This window comes from Pseudophryne corroboree, chromosome 6 (genome assembly GCF_028390025.1).
Source record: "Pseudophryne corroboree isolate aPseCor3 chromosome 6, aPseCor3.hap2, whole genome shotgun sequence".
In the NCBI taxonomy this organism is placed as follows: Eukaryota; Metazoa; Chordata; class Amphibia; order Anura; family Myobatrachidae; genus Pseudophryne; species Pseudophryne corroboree.
The window spans coordinates 209,915,299-209,933,397 of NC_086449.1; the positions used below are offsets into that span (position 1 = coordinate 209,915,299).

Sequence of the window (18,099 nt, forward strand, 5' to 3'; positions counted from 1 at the left end):
TTGGTACCCGGAACTTCAAGAGATGGTCACGGACGATCCGTGGCCTCTACCTCTAAGACAGGACCTGCTTCAGCAGGGACCGTGTCTATTCCAAGACTTACCGCGGCTGCGTTTGACGGCATGGCGGTTGAACGCCAGATCCTAAAAGGAAAAGGCATTCCAGAAGAAGTCATTCCTACCTTGATTAAGGCAAGAAAGGAAGTCACCGCGAAGCATTATCACCGCATTTGGCGGAAATATGTTGCGTGGTGCGAGGATCGGAGTGCTCCGACGGAGGAATTTCAACTGGGTCGTTTCCTACATTTCCTGCAATCAGGATTGTCTATGGGTCTCAAATTGGGATCTATTAAGGTTCAAATTTCGGCCCTGTCAATATTCTTCCAAAAAGAATTGGCCTCAGTTCCTGAGGTCCAGACTTTTGTCAAGGGAATACTGCATATACAGCCTCCTGTGGTGCCTCCGGTGGCACCGTGGGATCTAAATGTAGTTTTAGATTTCCTCAAATCCCATTGGTTTGAACCACTAAAAGATGTGGATTTGAAATATCTCACATGGAAAGTGACTATGTTACTGGCCCTGGCGTCCGCCAGGAGAGTATCTGAACTGGCGGCTTTATCTTATAAAAGCCCTTATTTAATTTTCCATTCGGATAGGGCAGAGCTGCGGACGCGTCCGCATTTTCTCCCTAAGGTGGTATCAGCGTTTCACCTGAACCAGCCTATTGTAGTGCCTGCGGCTACAAGCGACTTGGAGGACTCCAAGTTGTTGGACGTTGTCAGAGCTTTAAAAATATACATTTCAAGGACGGCTGGAGTCAGAAAATCTGACTCGCTGTTTATACTGTATGCACCCAACAAGTTGGGTGCGCCTGCTTCTAAGCAGTCGATTGCTCGTTGGATTTGTAACACAATTCAACTTGCACATTCTGTGGCAGGCCTGCCACAGCCTAAATCTGTTAAGGCCCATTCCACAAGGAAGGTGGGCTCATCTTGGGCGGCTGCCCGAGGGGTCTCGGCATTACAACTCTGCCGAGCAGCTACGTGGTCAGGGGAGAACACGTTTGTAAAATTCTACAAATTTGATACCCTGGCAAAGGAGGACCTGGAGTTCTCTCATTCGGTGCTGCAGAGTCATCCGCACTCTCCCGCCCGTTTGGGAGCTTTGGTATAATCCCCATGGTCCTTTCAGGAACCCCAGCATCCACTAGGACGATAGAGAAAATAAGAATTTACTTACCGATAATTCTATTTCTCGGAGTTCGTAGTGGATGCTGGGCGCCCATCCCAAGTGCGGATTATCTGCAATACTTGTACATAGTTATTGTTAACTAATTCGGGTTATTGTTTAGGGAGCCATCTTTCAGAGGCTCCTCTGTTATCATACTGTTAACTGGGTTTAGATCACAAGTTGTACGGTGTGATTGGTGTGGCTGGTATGAGTCTTACCCGGGATTCAAAATCCTCCCTTATTGTGTACGCTCGTCCGGGCACAGTACCTAACTGGAGTCTGGAGGAGGGTCATAGGGGGAGGAGCCAGTGCACACCACCTGATCTGGAAAAGCTTTACTTTTTGTGCCCTGTCTCCTGCGGAGCCGCTATTCCCCATGGTCCTTTCAGGAACCCCAGCATCCACTACGGACTCCGAGAAATAGAATTATCGGTAAGTAAATTCTTATTTATTGTGCTGCATACAAGAGGCGAGTGTCTCATGATCATTGTCTCATGATCATTGTCTTGTCTTTTTCTCCAGACTTTGGAATGACCCGAGACATTTATGAGACGGATTACTATCGAAAGGGCGGAAAAGGCCTCCTTCCAGTGCGCTGGATGTCTCCAGAGTCCCTCAAGGATGGTGTTTTTACCACCCACTCTGATGTCTGGTAATCAGTGATACTGAATGCATTCCTGTTAGCACGGCCTAGATATGGATTGTGAAGTCGCAAAGAAATGAATTGCCCAAATTTTGTACAATTACAAAATTCAAGCTGACTGTTTGTATTGCTTTTGCCATGGGTAGAGCTGCAGTGTTGTGCTTTTGTTCCTCTATGCGGGGCTCGTGGGATGATAATTATGCAGAGGTTATTCATACATTAGAGAAAAAAATATTTTTTAGGCCACGGTGGCACTTAAGAATTCACCCACCTGCCCCCCCCCCCCTCCCCTCCCTCCCTCACCTGTGTTAACAAGGACTTTTGCCCTTGCCCTGGTTACCAGTGCAGTGTACATTGGCTCAAGGAGTCCGATACTGCACCTGCTCAGCTCAGCATTTTATAGTACCAAATATGAGCTTGGTAGGCGGTGGCACAGAAGTACTTGGAGGAGAACTGAGGTAGTTTTCGTCTGAATAACTGGGAAGAAGCGGGGACACAGTCTGTAAGGAGTGGAAGGGTTATTAAAGCCTGAATATTGTGAATAACAGAATGGCAGGTTTCTTATGGGAGGGTAAATAATTCGGAATGCAAGGTTAATGATTGATGCATTAGGGTGCAGCTAATGTCGCTTGTGGAAAGGAGGGATCAGTAATGACTATGGGTGGAGGGTTATAATTCTGGTTGTTATTAAGAAAGGGAGACTATGGTATATGATGATCTGAACTAAATGCAATGTTGATTCTGATGAGAAGGTGAATGGGTTTGGGTAGTGAGAGGATACATACTGTAGAGAATGGCTTTGATGTGGGAATAGAGACGTCAAGTAAATATAAGAGGAGGGTCTAGAAAAGGGTGACAATGTTAATGTCTGTAAGAAGTATCGGCTGTGTGTAAAGGTGGTGGGGCTAAATGTATGACTTGCTGTTTTGTAGCAGATACATAATGTATTTACTTTAGATGAAGATTTCCCTGCTTGTGTAATCACTGTCCTCTTTCTGTCATATTTCCCCTGTAGGTCATTTGGTGTAGTGTTATGGGAGATAGCTACACTGGCAGAGCAGCCGTACCATGGCATGTCCAATGAGCAGGTTCTCCGGTTCGTTATGGAAGGAGGTCTCCTGGAGAAACCGGATAACTGTCCAGACATGCTGTACGTTACTACTTATTTACATCCTTTCCTTCATCCGTGTCCAGGATACAATCCTATAATCGCAGTATATTTATCTGCACAAGTCCCTTTTTTACTTCATTAGCTATTGCTGTAGGTTTCTGACACAAAATTGTATAGAAGTATCAGTTTGAAGTGCAAGAGAAGATGCTTTAAGAATAAATGCTAATAAATAAATACATTTCCTTGGCCCATCCTGTAGGGGACGAATAGGGGTTGCAGTTAAAATGCCGACTGTCAGGATCCCGACATCCCTATGCAAAACAGTAACAGAGATGGTAATAATGTATACTGCGTTTTTCTGGAGCAATGTAATCTTACACCACTTATACAAATCAGGGTGTGCAAGACTGAGTCCTATTGTACTGGTCTGAGAATTGTGAGCAGTGGAGAGATTTCTGAAATGTAACCTCCAAGATTTAAAGGCCCTTTTTTTTTTAAAGCTGTATTTCACTGCTGCCCGCAACTCACATGCGGTTACATTGGGTGTAAATATACCGGGGAAACATTATCTGTCAAATGCATACGCTTCTAGTGGGCTTTGTGTGGGTATGTTATGATTATTGTAGGTAGCAGTTAAAACAAAAGTGCAGTGAAAATGTGGACTGAGAACACGTGTCCTTTCTTTTGAGATATGCATCGGCGTCATCCAGACTACCGTCCTTACAGTGCTTCTTTTCTGATCAGAAATGGCTTGCATCCTAATCTCACGCTAAATAAAATCCCCACATCTCATATATACCAGCTTCATCCAATCCTCTGGCCACTCACAGGTTTTAAAGATTAGGTACTTGAATATTTTAATCAGCAGAGTCTGCTTGTGCGTCCTATACACATAGCTATGCAAATAAGATGCATTTTTTTTTGGGGGGGGGGGGGGGGGAGACGGCCGGTGCTAATAGAGTTGCACGGGACCTGTCTGCTCACTCAAGCCAGGCATTTCCCGTCACGTGGCATATTGAGGCAAGATGTGTGAGGGCACATCTGTAAGTTGTATATGCTATAAGGAACAGTGGGGGTGAGAGTGTTTGGTAGGATGGGGTCTGGTCAAGAAGAGACCTTGCTTATTTTTCACGTGTTACTAATTAGGATGTAGCAAATGGATCATATGAGAGAGGACATATTAGTAATTAACAAATTGGAGACACTTTTTAAGTTATGCAGGTAAGCCACACTTAATTTATAGCTGTGTTCTTTATAATACATATTATATATATGATCCATGCTTGTCTGTCAACCACTAAATGGTACAGTAGACTGATATTTGCCATGTTGCAGCACTATTATAGCAAATTAGTTTATATGTTTTATGAGCAATGGAAGTGGGAGTTGCTGCATTCGAAATTTGTTTGATTTTGGAACCATGATTCCTGGGACGGTGGGATGTAGTTGGCATCCTAACACTTAGAATGCCAACGTTCAGGAAAACAGAGCCAGTATCCCGACTCCCGTCAGGATCCGAACATATGTATACCGGGAACGGTTAGGGTTAAGCTTAAAAATGTGAGCAGAGATGCTTACCTGAGACAGTTGCCTCCAGAGTTAGGAGAGGTTCGTGAGGAGACATGAACCCAGGGGTGACACTATACCACCAGTAGTATATTTTGTACATGTTCTCTTTGATTTGTACACAAAGCTTTAGTCTGATTCTGATTTGCATCACTACCATGTCCTGCTTCCATTGGTTTAGTATATCACCTCATCAGAACTCTGAGAGAAAATATGGACTTTTACGGAATGGAGTGGTTTAATGCACAGTACAGGTGTGGGATCCATCTTCTAAGACAAAACTGTCCTAGGCATGTTTTGAGGTGTCCTTGAAGATATTTGATACTTGAAGCTAAATGTGCTGTATTCTGTTGGATGTCTGAGAGTATATGTACAGTATACAGACTAGTCTGTTCTCTGAAACTAATGTTTCACTTCCCCCTCCTCCCTTCTTACTGGCCGTGAGCAATCACTGGAGCTCAGACAAATAATAACGCCACCAGACAGAATGTTAGCTGCCTTCAAAACATGTTTGTTTTTGTGCTCACTGTGATTAAATGAGGAGCATCACTGGATTCTTATAAAGGGGCCTGTGATGGGGTGGTCCCGACTGACTAATTGTCCTTTTAGGGGATTTTCATAAGCCTTGGCCACACTTCATGATCAGTTGTGGGGGATTCTGTGGCTGTGGAGATCACATAGCCCTTGTTCTGGACAGCTCTTAGTCATGCATCATAAATGTATGAATCATAGTTTCCTACAGTAACTAAGCAGACAACAACCATCTTTGAATATTCAGCAGTGCAACCTGGTTTCAAGACACATCTGTTCATTTTGACCTTAAACAGTTTATTAAATGTATCACTATCAAGTAGACAGAGGATAAATTATAACCTTTTTTTTTCTTTTGTGCTCGGGGCTGATTTATATGTGCAATCTATTCCCTCTTAATTGTTTTCTAGAAGCAGAAATGTGTGTGTTTGGTGGTAAGTTACATCAAGGACAGTTGGTGGCCTCTATAGCGTCTGGTACGCCGCGCCGTATGATACATGGTGCATAATAATAATCTCTATGGTTATAGCTCTGCAGCAGCTGACTATACAGCATCAGGAAGTAGCACAGCAACAGCTGGATTCTTGGAAGATGTCTGTGCCTACGTTAAGTTGTGAGTTTCCAGAACATGTTAGCAATTAGGAGGCCACTGTCGTTGCTTACTGCTCAGCATACAGAGTAAGATTGTACGTATATTGAGCAATAAGTACACTTTTTTTATTCTGTTTATCTAGGTTTTCCATTTCTAAATTTATTAGAGGTTGAAAGAGATCTCCGTTCTCCAAGGTGGGGGGCTGGTGTGCTTATGTGCACATGATTCCTTTCACCCTGTGCAGGAGGCAGCTCCTCCTTGAGATTCAGTAAACAAGGTATTAAAACCACACGGGAGGGGAAGAGGGGGATTAAAAAGCCTTCCATTTATGGCAAGAGCTGGAAACATGGTCAGTACGGAATGGCTCAGTAAGCGTCAAGTGACAGAGCTCTATGTACATGTCAGACGTCTGGCTTTTCAACTTAGGCTTGCTTCCCCAGTGTGGACCCCACGTGCAGGGGCCAAGAGGGTGCAGCAGAGGTCCTGTGTGCATGACAGGTTCTTAGAGAAAAATACATAATTGATGGGAAATGATTGGAGGCAGTTCACGGTGACTGTCATATTTGTTGTTGTTTAACAAACCCTCAGGTTCATGCACATAGACTTGGCCATAACACGTGCTGTGATAATTATTGGAAAATGTTTGTTTTTAAATGTTAGTAATATTAAGGAAGCTGTTCTCCCAGTTATAGTCTTTCTTCTTTTCTGCTGCCTGTAGTGCTGTGCATTGCAGAGTAAGCATTTACGTGAAGCGATGGACGTTAACATTGATTGGAACCTGCACTTATTGTTACTTGCAGCAGCAGAAGGGTTAATAACTCCAGTAAGCTAGTTGTCCCATCTCCTCAGAAAGCCGACCTGTTTAATAATGTTGATAGGGAATGTTCTCGTTTGACTTGTGGTTCTATGAGTAGCTAAAATCTTCTCTACAGATTTGTGACTTAGCATGCAGGGGTAAAGCTGGTGATGGAACCATAAGTTTGGTGGTGACTTGCAGAGCGTATTGCCATGGGGCTAATTACACAAGTTCGCAAACGTGGTCCTCAAGGCACTCCCAATGGTCCATGTTTTAAGTTTATACATGCTTGGCCACGGGTGACTTAATTAGCACATCAGTCAATTTGATTTAACCATCTGCGCTGAGCTATGGATACACCTAAATCCTGGACCGTTGAGGTGCCTTAATAGCTATGGTGTGTTGTTTTTTTGTTTTTTTTTAATCATTATTGGTTTGTTGTTTTTAGGGGGCATGTAGCGCGAGTATGCACTTAATAAACGTGAAGATTTTGTCATACCCTGTCTCATTGCTGCCCTACTGGTTTTAGGACTTATTATAGTTGTTGTGTGCTATCTTTTTTTTACTCTTTTCCAGTAATTCTGGTGTGTTTGTCCTATTTCAATTATTCATTTAAGATTGTTTTAACAGGATTTGCAGGCATGTCTGGCAGTGTAAAATAACAAAAGTATTGTATACATTCTTTACCAATGGGATGCACAATTCTTTATTTTCATTTTTGTTTTGTTTTTTCTTTTTGTTATAGCAACAAACCTTTTTTCATTTCTTTTTCTTTTCAGGTTTGAACTGATGCGCATGTGCTGGCAGTACAACCCCAAAATGAGGCCCTCCTTTCTGGAGATAATTAGCAGCATTAAAGATGAGCTTGATCCAGCATTCAGGGAGGTGTCTTTCTTCTACAGCGAAGAGAACAAACCACCAGATACAGAGGAGTTGGACCTGGAGGCAGAGAACATGGAGAGCATTCCATTGGATCCATCGTGCACCCTGCAGACTTCTGAGCACCATGTTGGACACAAGGCTGAAAATGGCCCGGGTGTAGTTGTCCTGAGAGCAAGCTTTGATGAGAGGCAACCGTACGCACACATGAATGGGGGGCGTAAAAATGAGAGAGCGCTACCTCTTCCCCAGTCCTCAGCCTGCTGATCCAGGCATGGGGTCTGACGGACGCTTGAGGAAGCACAGGCCATTGTGTACCTCTAGGACAACACACGGCAGGCTCCCTCCTTATCCGTGCAAACACTAACACACTTTCTCATTTGGTTTGGCTTCAGCCTCCTGCTGAGTTGGCACTGGTGTACTTGTTCACGGAAGGACTTAGTACGTCAGACCAATGCCCCATTTTACTCTGTGTGTCACGGTAAGTGTGTACCTGCTCTCACACACACACGAAGACTGAATGCACTTCTTTTTCACGGTTTGGGCCTGAGGAAAGCAAACAGACTACTTTCTACTTTTGGCCTACTTTAAAATGACTCCTTTAGTAAAGTTAAAGCATATTGCAACCCAGAAATTTATTTAATTCTGCCAGTCTTTGCCAAATAGATTTTTATTTTATTATTTTCTTTTTTTACAGCATGGACAGTGCGGATGTATGAAGTCACGTTTCATATCACAAGCCCATGCACACTGTTTTGTTTAATGGGGAACTTTACTCCGAAACCTAAGGGTTTTTTTTTTTCTTTTCTTGTTTTTTTTTTTTTGCGTGTGTGATATGAGGTGGGCTACACGTGTAAATATATATACATAACACAATCTGGAGAAAACTGGCAAAATATAGCAACACGTTAAAATGCAGACAAGGGTTCACCGCAAAGTGCAAAACTTTGCTTTTCAGGGAATCATTGGAGAATCTGGTCTTTAAAAAATGGATCTTTAGCAGGAGACTGTATTGGTATATCCAGAACCGGTTTGTAGGCAGTCTTAATTGGAATTGTGAAATCCTGTTTGTGTGTGCTGGAATGTTCTAGAACATCAGACTTTCCTGCAAACCCCCAGCTGCTCCACATCTCTCTGAAGTCACTATCCTGCACCTCATACATTTTTTATATAGATATATATATATATATATGTGTATATATATGTATGTATATATAAATTTTCTTTTTTTTTTTGGAGGGATGGGGAGGGGGGATTTCTTTCTTGCTAAGACTTTGTAGAAGGTCCTTACAGTTCAATGTGAGGTCGTAGCGTCATTTACATACACATTTTGTGTCCCTTTTATAAATTTTTTATGGTTCAGATATTCATCTATGTCTGTACAGAAAAGGCTGCTATTTTTTTTCTTTAACTTTTGTGTATTTAATCTATGATAGAAAAACAAAAAAAAACTTTAAAAAAATGCACCTTCAGGTCTACTCTTCCATCTTTTCATGTACCTATCAACTCTCTCCTCGTCTTCATAGGGCTTGCATACACACACACACTCTACATTTGCAATTGACTTCCATTAAATGAAATGGAAGATTTTTGACAATTGTGTTGTACTGCGCTATTTCGCATTTACAATCCCTCTTGGTGTCGTCATTCAATTTCCCATGTTCGACACCTTCTGCAAATGAAATTTGTAGTATTAGCCATTCATTTGTTAATGCCTTTTTTTTGTATGTGTTTTTTTTTTGTTTTTTGTAGTTTTCTATTGTAAACCAAGTGTCTAGGAAGGACTGGTGGGGGCAGAGCAAGGTGTCTTATGAAGCAATGTATAATTTTTATGTCCCCATAGTTTCTCACACAGCTTTCATTCTGGTATGTTGCAATGCGTCAAATGAAAACTCAGGTCAAGAAAACACATGGTTTGATATTCAGTAGATTCTTTCTGTCCCTGTACTTCCACTTGTTAGAGCCAGAGCCCTTCACTGGCCTGTGGTTACAGGATGGCTAACGCATTTCTAGATCTGTTTTCAGTGTGTGAGTGTACATACGTGTGTGTGTGAGTTTTTTGGATACAGCGGCAGGCTTTAAGAGCTTGTTCATACATACTCGCGGGAAATTGGCTAAACATGCTTGAGTGCTAATGCATGCTTTAATGATGCAGTGTGCTTTTATCAGTATGACTTTTACTGGTAGCACCGTTACACACCTAGTTTGTGCTATGTTCTAATATTTTAAAAACAGCATTAACATTTTAGAACTGCATCATTTGCTCTTATATGTCCCCTTTTTTTATTATTTTTTGTTAATATAATTTTTCATGCATAAATGCGTGAAAAGCATAGAAAAAAGAAAATAGGTATAGGTGTGAAACAGTCCGTAACTTGGCCTACTTAAAAATAAAAAACTCTTCCATCCCAAGAACAAACTAATTGTTACACAGACCAAATTCTTCTACATTAAACTGATTTCATACAGCCCATCATTCTTCCTTTGTGGTATGCCCACCCTTGTGTCTCACTGCGTCAATATGCAAAAACGTAAAAAGGTTAAAGCATTGCTGGCGGGTTAAACGATTTTCAACATAACAATAAATATGGATGAACACCAATCCCACCCCAGAATATTCCTGTATTATTCTCATTATGGGGCAAATGTACTAAGCCTTGGAAAGTGAAAAAGTGAAAGTGAAAAAGTACTGAGCCAATCAGCTCCCAACTAGTTTTTTAAACACACCCTGTAACATGGCAATTAGGAGCTGATTGGGACTTTATCTGTCTCCACTTTATCATTCTCCAAGGCTCAGTACATCTCCCCCTATGGCTGTATTTTCTGCCTACATACCCTTGTGCTCTGGTCTTGCTAAATGAGTAAAGAGTATAAAGGTAATATGATTACAGAAGTATAAAAACTGTCCTGTAAACTTTAAAATACCCCCCAGTACTATATATGGACATTTTTGGCTATCATTATATGTCTCCACAATCCTGTTTTTGTTTTATTTGACAGTTACATTGTACCATTGTTTTTTTTTCTAAAACTGCTATTGCTCACTTTCTTTTTTTTTTTTCTTTTTTTAATTGTAGATACAAAGCATTTGATTGGCACATCACCTGCAAATGATATTCAGTTCTCACATTGTGTTCCTTCTTACACGTGAACTACACTGCATTATAGCTCCGCATGCAATCCTTACCAATAGTTCCCTCATATACCATTTACCTGTCACATTACAGTACATTTTAGCAAAAATAGCAAACTCTCTTCTCATGCATCAAAGAAATCACAGTCTGAACAATTTAATCGTATTTTGTGATGCATTGCCCTGTGAAATATTCCCCTTATTAACGGGCATGTACTGCAAAGTGCTGTGCAGAGACTATATCCTAAAATTTTATTTTTACATTAAATATTGTCTATGATTATTTATGAGGAGTACAGCAAGTGTCCTTGTCAGCGAGTGTCTGCGAGCTGCTTTGTTGCAACAAACTATTGACTAACTAGAAACTCGCAAGAATATCAATAGTGTTCTTGATAATACAGCTAAGGATACTGTCCAATGTAGTTTCTGGCTGTAATTATTTTTTCATTAAAAAGATATCTGCTTTATAGTCGCTGGTATAAATCTAGCAAATAAACTGCCCTCATGGGCGTCAAAACCCACTGTCTTTGCATCACTGAATATTGTCACCAAGTCTTGACCATAATCCACAGTTAGATCAAAATACTAATCTTGAACAAACAAAACATATTGGAGCTTGTTTAATGACCTGTTATAGTGTGCAAAAATTATATCTGTAATTGAAATGCTAATGTTACTCCACTTTTAAGTGACACCCGTCATGTTATCAAATTTGCCCCGATACTAGCTTTGGATGGAAGAGGTTTTTGTTTTGTTTTTTAATTTATTCATAACCGCTTCAGTACTAATTGGTCATTGTTACTATGAAAAAAATCTATATATAAAATTTGAATGTCTGTAGTAATGCGTTCTATTTTCACGTTGAAGCATAACAAATTGTGGCTTGTCTTGTACATTTTTCCTACCCTGCAACCCCTAAATTTAAGAAGGTATTCTATGTAGGATTTTTTTTTTTTTATATTTTTATTTATTGTTCATTGGTTTTGGTCACTGTAAAAATGCCCCCAACACATTCTTATATATTAAGATGTTCTCTTTTTTTTTTTTTTTTTTTTTTTTGTAAATGACAGGGGACAGTTTTCAATATTTTTTCCCAAACATTTATCTACCTCACTCTTTATTTTTTTATATGTGTAAATATCTATATAAATATAAGTATATATAAAACTGAAAAAAATTTTTTTTTACATCTCACATTTTTTCAGCAGTTGACAATAAACCATAGAACCCGGTAACCTCATACACTACACAAACCACAAAATGCTGTTATTGAGAGGAGGGAGAGGGGATCTGCCATTCCATTTTACTGGGCTGTGTTGGGGTGCAAGCTTATCACAGGATGTTACTGCTTTGTTTTGACATTGCCAAAGTTATGTACTGCTGAAGTTTATAAAACTGCTCCACAAAAGAAAAAATAAATGCAAAATAAAGTCCATTAAATGGATGCTTTTTTTTTTCTTAGCCAAACATTGTCCTCTCTTTAGATGAAGAGTTAGTCACCTGTCACTACTCCAGCTGTTGCTGAACTACATCACCCGCAATGCTCAACCAATGAGCGTTTCAAAAGTTGTCTACCCTTTTAATAATGTACAGGACAGAATGTTCTTCATGTAAGAAATGTAAAGGTTAATCGTGATTTAGGATCACTTGATAAAACAATTCCCTAAGGTAGGAATTGGCCATTTATCTTAAGTGATTGATGAATTGATGACATTAATGTCTAACTGCCCAAGCAGAAAGTGAAGACAGCCTGTTTCTCTGCACTTGTGCAATATTCGGATGGAACTAGTGATAACACGGGGGCAGGAGGAACTGTGTGTTCCTACTGACCTTCATTCTCACATACATTAAATCAGCTCCCAGAATGACATCTTCACTGTGAGTAAACAATGGCTGCACTTTACTCTTTAATTATTAGATCATCAGGACATTACACATGTATTACTGGCATGAGTGTATCATATGGCAATCACCCGAAATGGTAATAATGATAATGGCAGTAACCTCATAAATTATATGCATGCACAGCAAAGTTAGGTCTGAAGAAATAAATTAATTTTTTTGGACATTCTTGAACTGGTTTTGTATTAAGCACATGTTAATGCTAGATCTGGTCTGAATTGTAAATCCTTGTGCCATTAAGTGTCAGAAAAAAAAAATATAGTCATTCTTTGCTGGTACTCAGCACTTATCTCGGGAGTTGGCTACCTTTGGTTCTCTCGCTGTCTGACTTTTTGGTAGAATATATGCTGCTTTTCCAGTTAAGGCCTCACAGCTGGGAGTCTTCTATGCAAGTTACTACTCAATTCAGCTGGTAAGGACCCAAAATTCACAACTTACTTGTGCATCCCAAATTTTTAGCAATACACCGTTATTTAATTTAGCTTCAGTCATGTTAACAGTGGCTAGTGTTGATTCTGAAAGCGGCAAAAGGGTTTTTCCCATGGATAGATTGCAATGTCGCATATTGAAGGTAATGTTGTACTTTGGTAAAGCTTATTTAAATGTGAGTGGTTTTTTTTGGTGGGGGGTTCTTTTTAATTTTTTGTGTACATATTTCAGAACATAATTAAGAATGAAGTGCACCTCCGTTTAAGGCTTCACTAATGACCTCGTGACATGGTAATCTCCTCTCCTCCCTCTCTCTCTACCACACATACTGCTAAACAGGTTGTTCAGATCGCAATCAACTATGAGGGTTTTGTTTAAAACTGTCCAAGTTGTGAGTCTTTATATGTATAGTTAAAAAAATAAAATAAAACGCAACAAAAATAGTAAAACCGCTTCATGAACTGACTTCATCTCTGAATAAAAAGCACTCTAAGCCTCAAAGATAACCTTATTTTTGTTTTGTACTTTGAACAGGGAGCACTATTTGTCCTGCAGGGGAAAATTGGAAATAAACCTTCACTACAGTAACCATCATTCACTAGTGCAGACAAGTACGTTAGATAGCTCTGCATAAGAGAAAATGACTGATAGTATTGTCTCTGGGGTTAGAGCAATATAATGTCTCTTTCCCATTGGGTAATGAGACAGGGGAGAAGGGTCTAAGCTTGAAAATAATGTTCCTATTCATTTTTTCTCCAATTTCTAAAAAAAAATCAAAAAGGAAATAATTTCGAGCAATTGAATGTGAACTTTCACTGTTAACACGTATTAAGTCAGGTAAACTAGGTTGGTTAACTATTAAAAGCCTGGAATAAAACTAGACATATAATGGTAGACATATATTTGCTTTTAAATTAAATTTTCCCTTGTTTGATATACTGTTGCCTTGGCTCCAGTTTTATTTTTCAGTGACAGTTGGACTCTGTTATGGTGAATTTTTTGCGACCTAGGCTGCATGTACTAGGAACTGGTAACGTTCCTGAGGTGTGTGGCACTTTGTGCAAATTAATGAACTGAAAGTCTGCATTTTCACAGTATTGGTTAAGGCAACAAATGCTCGCCTCCAATGTGTGAAGTATCGGGTACATTTTGTCAGCAGGATTTAGTATAATATTAGATGTGGAAAATAATGGTTATTTCCAAGAGCAGTTATTCACCTTAATGTAGCCATAATGGTTTATTCTCTTAAAAGTGCAACGTTGACCAGATTTCTTGGTAAACAGGTCACCGGTGAAGTGTTAAAAGCTGTTTACTTACACAAGGCTGTCTCTGTTGGTTTAAATATACGCTACAACCAATAAGTAGCTTGAGAGTGTGTGATTTTTCATTTTTGCTTTGCTCGACATGTTACCTTTTGAAGTGATCGTCTTGAAAGCCTATGGTATTGTGCTATCAGGCTGCTTGTAGGCATGTAGGCCCTAGACATGCCCGGTTTATCTCAGTGTGCAAACAAAAATAGTTTTACCTCCGAGTCAGGCCAGGGTAAGCGCTCTTTGGGGCTCACAGTTTCCATGGCAATATTCCTTGGCCACACAAACTCTGTGTGGTACAGATGTGATGTGTGGTTATTTTGTGTAGTCATCAGCAGAGGAACTGATACATAAGCGAGGTTGAGTACTGAGAACATCAAGAGCTGTTTAAGAAAACAAATGATTGATGGTGACACATACCAACAATTCTGCACATTAAATGCATAAATTGCCATTGAGTTACAAAGGGTCTTTTGCGATAGATTTTGGAAGTTTCCATTTCATTTTCTTAATTAAAATGCTCTGATCGTCTCCTACAAATCATCCTGTAGGTCCCGTTCTATTGAGAATCTTTACCTGCATTTTGTATGTCCAGTACGGATCTAGCATACAGGCTGAGATGGTAGCTGTCATTAGAACACTACTTTTACAGAACAAATAGCAAGCAAAAAAAAAAATTGGATGTGACGTCTATTCATTATTTTTGTTGTGTACTATTGCGGTAAATGTGCCTTGTAGTGGCCACCAAACTATATGTATTGACCATTAATGACTATGGTCTCTGTTCATTAGAGGCTTTATTCACTTATCTTTTTGCTCTTTCAATGCCAGCATCATTTTTTCGTGTGTGTATGTAATTTTGTACGTATGTGGTTGTTACACAATTTGATTTGGCAAGGTAATGCTGGTTGTTTAATTTTTAAGCAAAAAAAAAAGCTAAAAAAGTGAACCATATCCCATTCCACAAAGTTTAAATTAAAGAAACTGTGGCAGTTCAATTTTTTGCTCATGTTTGTCCAAAAATGGATACACACTGTATGTTCAGGTGGCACGTATATGTCTATTGAGCAGAGGAACAGAAGGTACAGAACTGTTTGTTTGTTTTTTCATTTCTATGAACTACTTGTTGCATTTTGCTGTCCGGCGTTCTGGTTAAACGGCACTTGTATTCCCCCTAGTCAGGAATATCACTGGGCAAACAGGAAAAAGTTATATACAATGCAGGACTTTTAGAACAACATGATTTCAGCTCAGAATGGTGTACATAACAACACATGGTAATAAATACACATAACAGTACTACCTACTGGATATTTGGTTGCTGAGTCTTACTCGGAAAACAAGTATTTGTTTGCTTTGGAAAAAAAATGTTAATGGTGCATTGAAATTGGCTGTATTGGTAATTAATCACTTAAAAATGGTTTAATTCATTCAGCTTGATGTAATGCACAGTATTTTTCAAGAAGGTTCAAGATCGATTTTTTTTTTCTCCTCCGCTGAAAACTGTCCAAAATAAACTTTGTGGAGGCGTCCATTTGTTATTCCACCTAACATCATGGGATATAACTGGGAGTAATTCACACTTAGCATTGTGAACTGAACACTGCTCTCTCTTTTGTGACAAAGGAAAACAATTTAATAATTTATGCTTTTGTTTTTCCCCCTATTCTGATTAATAAATAACAAACTAAACCAGATTAAGAGAAAATAATTTTTCCAAATACATTTTAATATTGCTGATTTTATTCAAAATATTTAAGTGGGATCTAGGTCTACTAAAAACATGAAAAATAAGACCTGATTCATGTTTTAGCATGAAGAATTTTGTATGTGGCTAATAGTTTTGAAGAGAAGGGGTCCTACATTTCTATGTGCTCTTACCTTTTCCCATCTTTAGTATTTGGAATGTACACAGACAGCATAAGGATCTTTGATCCTTTTGTGCGACCTACCTTTCAGTTTATACTTCAGGCAAGAGAAATTCTGGTGAGACCCAGAGGGAAAAGTAGTAGGTGCTACATGAAAGAGTACATGAGGCTTATACAAGGCAAATAGACTACTTGCCTGTGTATTGGACAGTGGTCATCAAAGCAACAAACTTGAACAAGGTCACAGATTAATCACCATACTGCATCTTGCACCTTTCCATACTAGAGGTTAAAAAAGTGTCAAACCAGAAAGCCATGCACACTCTAGTTTAGTAATTCTTTCTGAAAGTTGCTTGTATTACTCTTGTAATAATAAATTATTTATTAACTAATATTTTTCAAAGGGACTGCTAGGTCCAATAAATTACGGGTAGTCTTTTGAAATCCTATATGTGTGTGTAGAAATTATAAAATATATATATATATATATATATATACACACGTGTGTTTTCTTCTTTACAAGAAGCTGTGGCTCACTGTATTTTGTAACAACAATACAGTTCTACAGTGATATGTAGATTTGAATGCATAGCACTCTTTAGTGACTGGCATGTTCTTGTTAGAATGCTATATTTTTAATGTCCCAGTTAGTATTTATGTAATGTGTAGTTAGATGCACACACTACAGTGTTTGTCTACGTTGTAAAAAAAAATCTGAGCTTCTTGCCAAAAATGACACCTTCATGTTTGTTATTTATATTAATATTTGAACAGTTCTGTATCTTCAGATCCCTGCTTTAATTGTTTTACATAACCCTCTTGTTACATTGGGAAGAACTATACTGGTCTTTTCACTTTTACTGTATACTATAGCTAACACAATGGACATTTATAGCCTTTACTGGATGGCAGCAGAGTAGAGAGGGGTGGTTTGTTTGTTTGTTGAAATATATGAATGCTCTTAATCTAGTTTACATGGACCTTACTGCATTGATTGGTATTAAAAGCATTGCACCATTGGTAGAGGAGGGTCCAATGTAAATTTGACTGATGCAAGTATCTAGGGAATTATTCTGATGTCTTCTTACAAAACTGTACATCAATTTATTCTCTGCCAAAAGGATAAAGGTTCTGTGAAATGTTTGCAAGGGCAAACTGGTTTTACTACCCACCTCCAGCTGCTTTCATCAATATTTTCAGAGATTTTTTTAAATTATTAATTCAATTTTCTGTTTTCCAATCCAGTAAGGCTTCAGAGATTCTCACTATCTCTGGGACAAAAAAAATATTAAACATAAAAAAATCTAAAAAATAAACTTATGGAATTGATGCATTGCTAAATAAAATTGAAAAAAAAAAATACAAATAAATAAAAAGTTTTTTTCCCCAAGTTTTCTTGTTTTAAGAAAAAAACAAAACAAAAAAAAGTTACATTTGTTACATAAAAATTACATGCTGTGTGTAAATTATTCATGAAAATATTCCTGTGTTTATATAAAAAATGAATCGGTAGATAAGAAAAAAATTTCAACATGTTTTTGTATATTCTGTTGTATGAATTTATTCTTGTTCTTGCTATATACTCTGAATTCTTTACATTATTGGAAAAAAAGAAACTTTTGTCTATTTTGAATGGCTGAACCTAAGGCAGTTTTAGTTTCTTACTCTGCTTTTTTCTAGTAGTTCCAGTACTACAAGATTTAAGTTAAATAAAAGAATTCTGTATGCATATTTGTGTTTTTTTATGTATTATATATATTATTTCTAAGCTATATTTAAAATCATTATAGCTACTACAATGTGGAACCTGTATTACAAAATACACCTTTTAGTAATATCATTTAAAAAAAAAATCAATCTACAGTACTTGTAAGATTTCACTGTAAAAATATTTTAATTGTTTTAGATGTACTATATTTAAAAAAGAAAATAAGACCAGAAATCCATTCACGTCTGTTTTTTATTTTTAAAATGTGATTATTTAATAAATTGATACAAGTAGAGCGCATCTCCAAAAATTATCCCTGACAGCCAGTGACATATTATTATTCTTCTACATGTTGTCCGATATGTTGTACCCACTATGTCACTGATGATGTGCGCTCCCGCACA

At 38.5% G+C, this 18,099-nt stretch overlaps 1 protein-coding gene across 1 annotated transcript in view; it reads left to right on the forward strand.

Annotated features, from left to right (window-relative positions):
* The window catches only part of IGF1R (insulin like growth factor 1 receptor), a 304,160-nt gene extending 286,444 nt beyond the window's left edge, over nt 1-17,716 (forward strand). Inside the window, exons 19-21 of the mRNA XM_063925712.1 lie at nt 1,750-1,879; nt 2,886-3,020; nt 7,246-17,716. Coding sequence (XP_063781782.1) covers nt 1,750-1,879; nt 2,886-3,020; nt 7,246-7,612 — 632 coding nt within the window. The 3' untranslated portion in view covers nt 7,613-17,716. The remainder of the gene's footprint in view (nt 1-1,749; nt 1,880-2,885; nt 3,021-7,245) is intronic.
* Nucleotides 17,717-18,099: the final 383 nt, after the last annotated feature.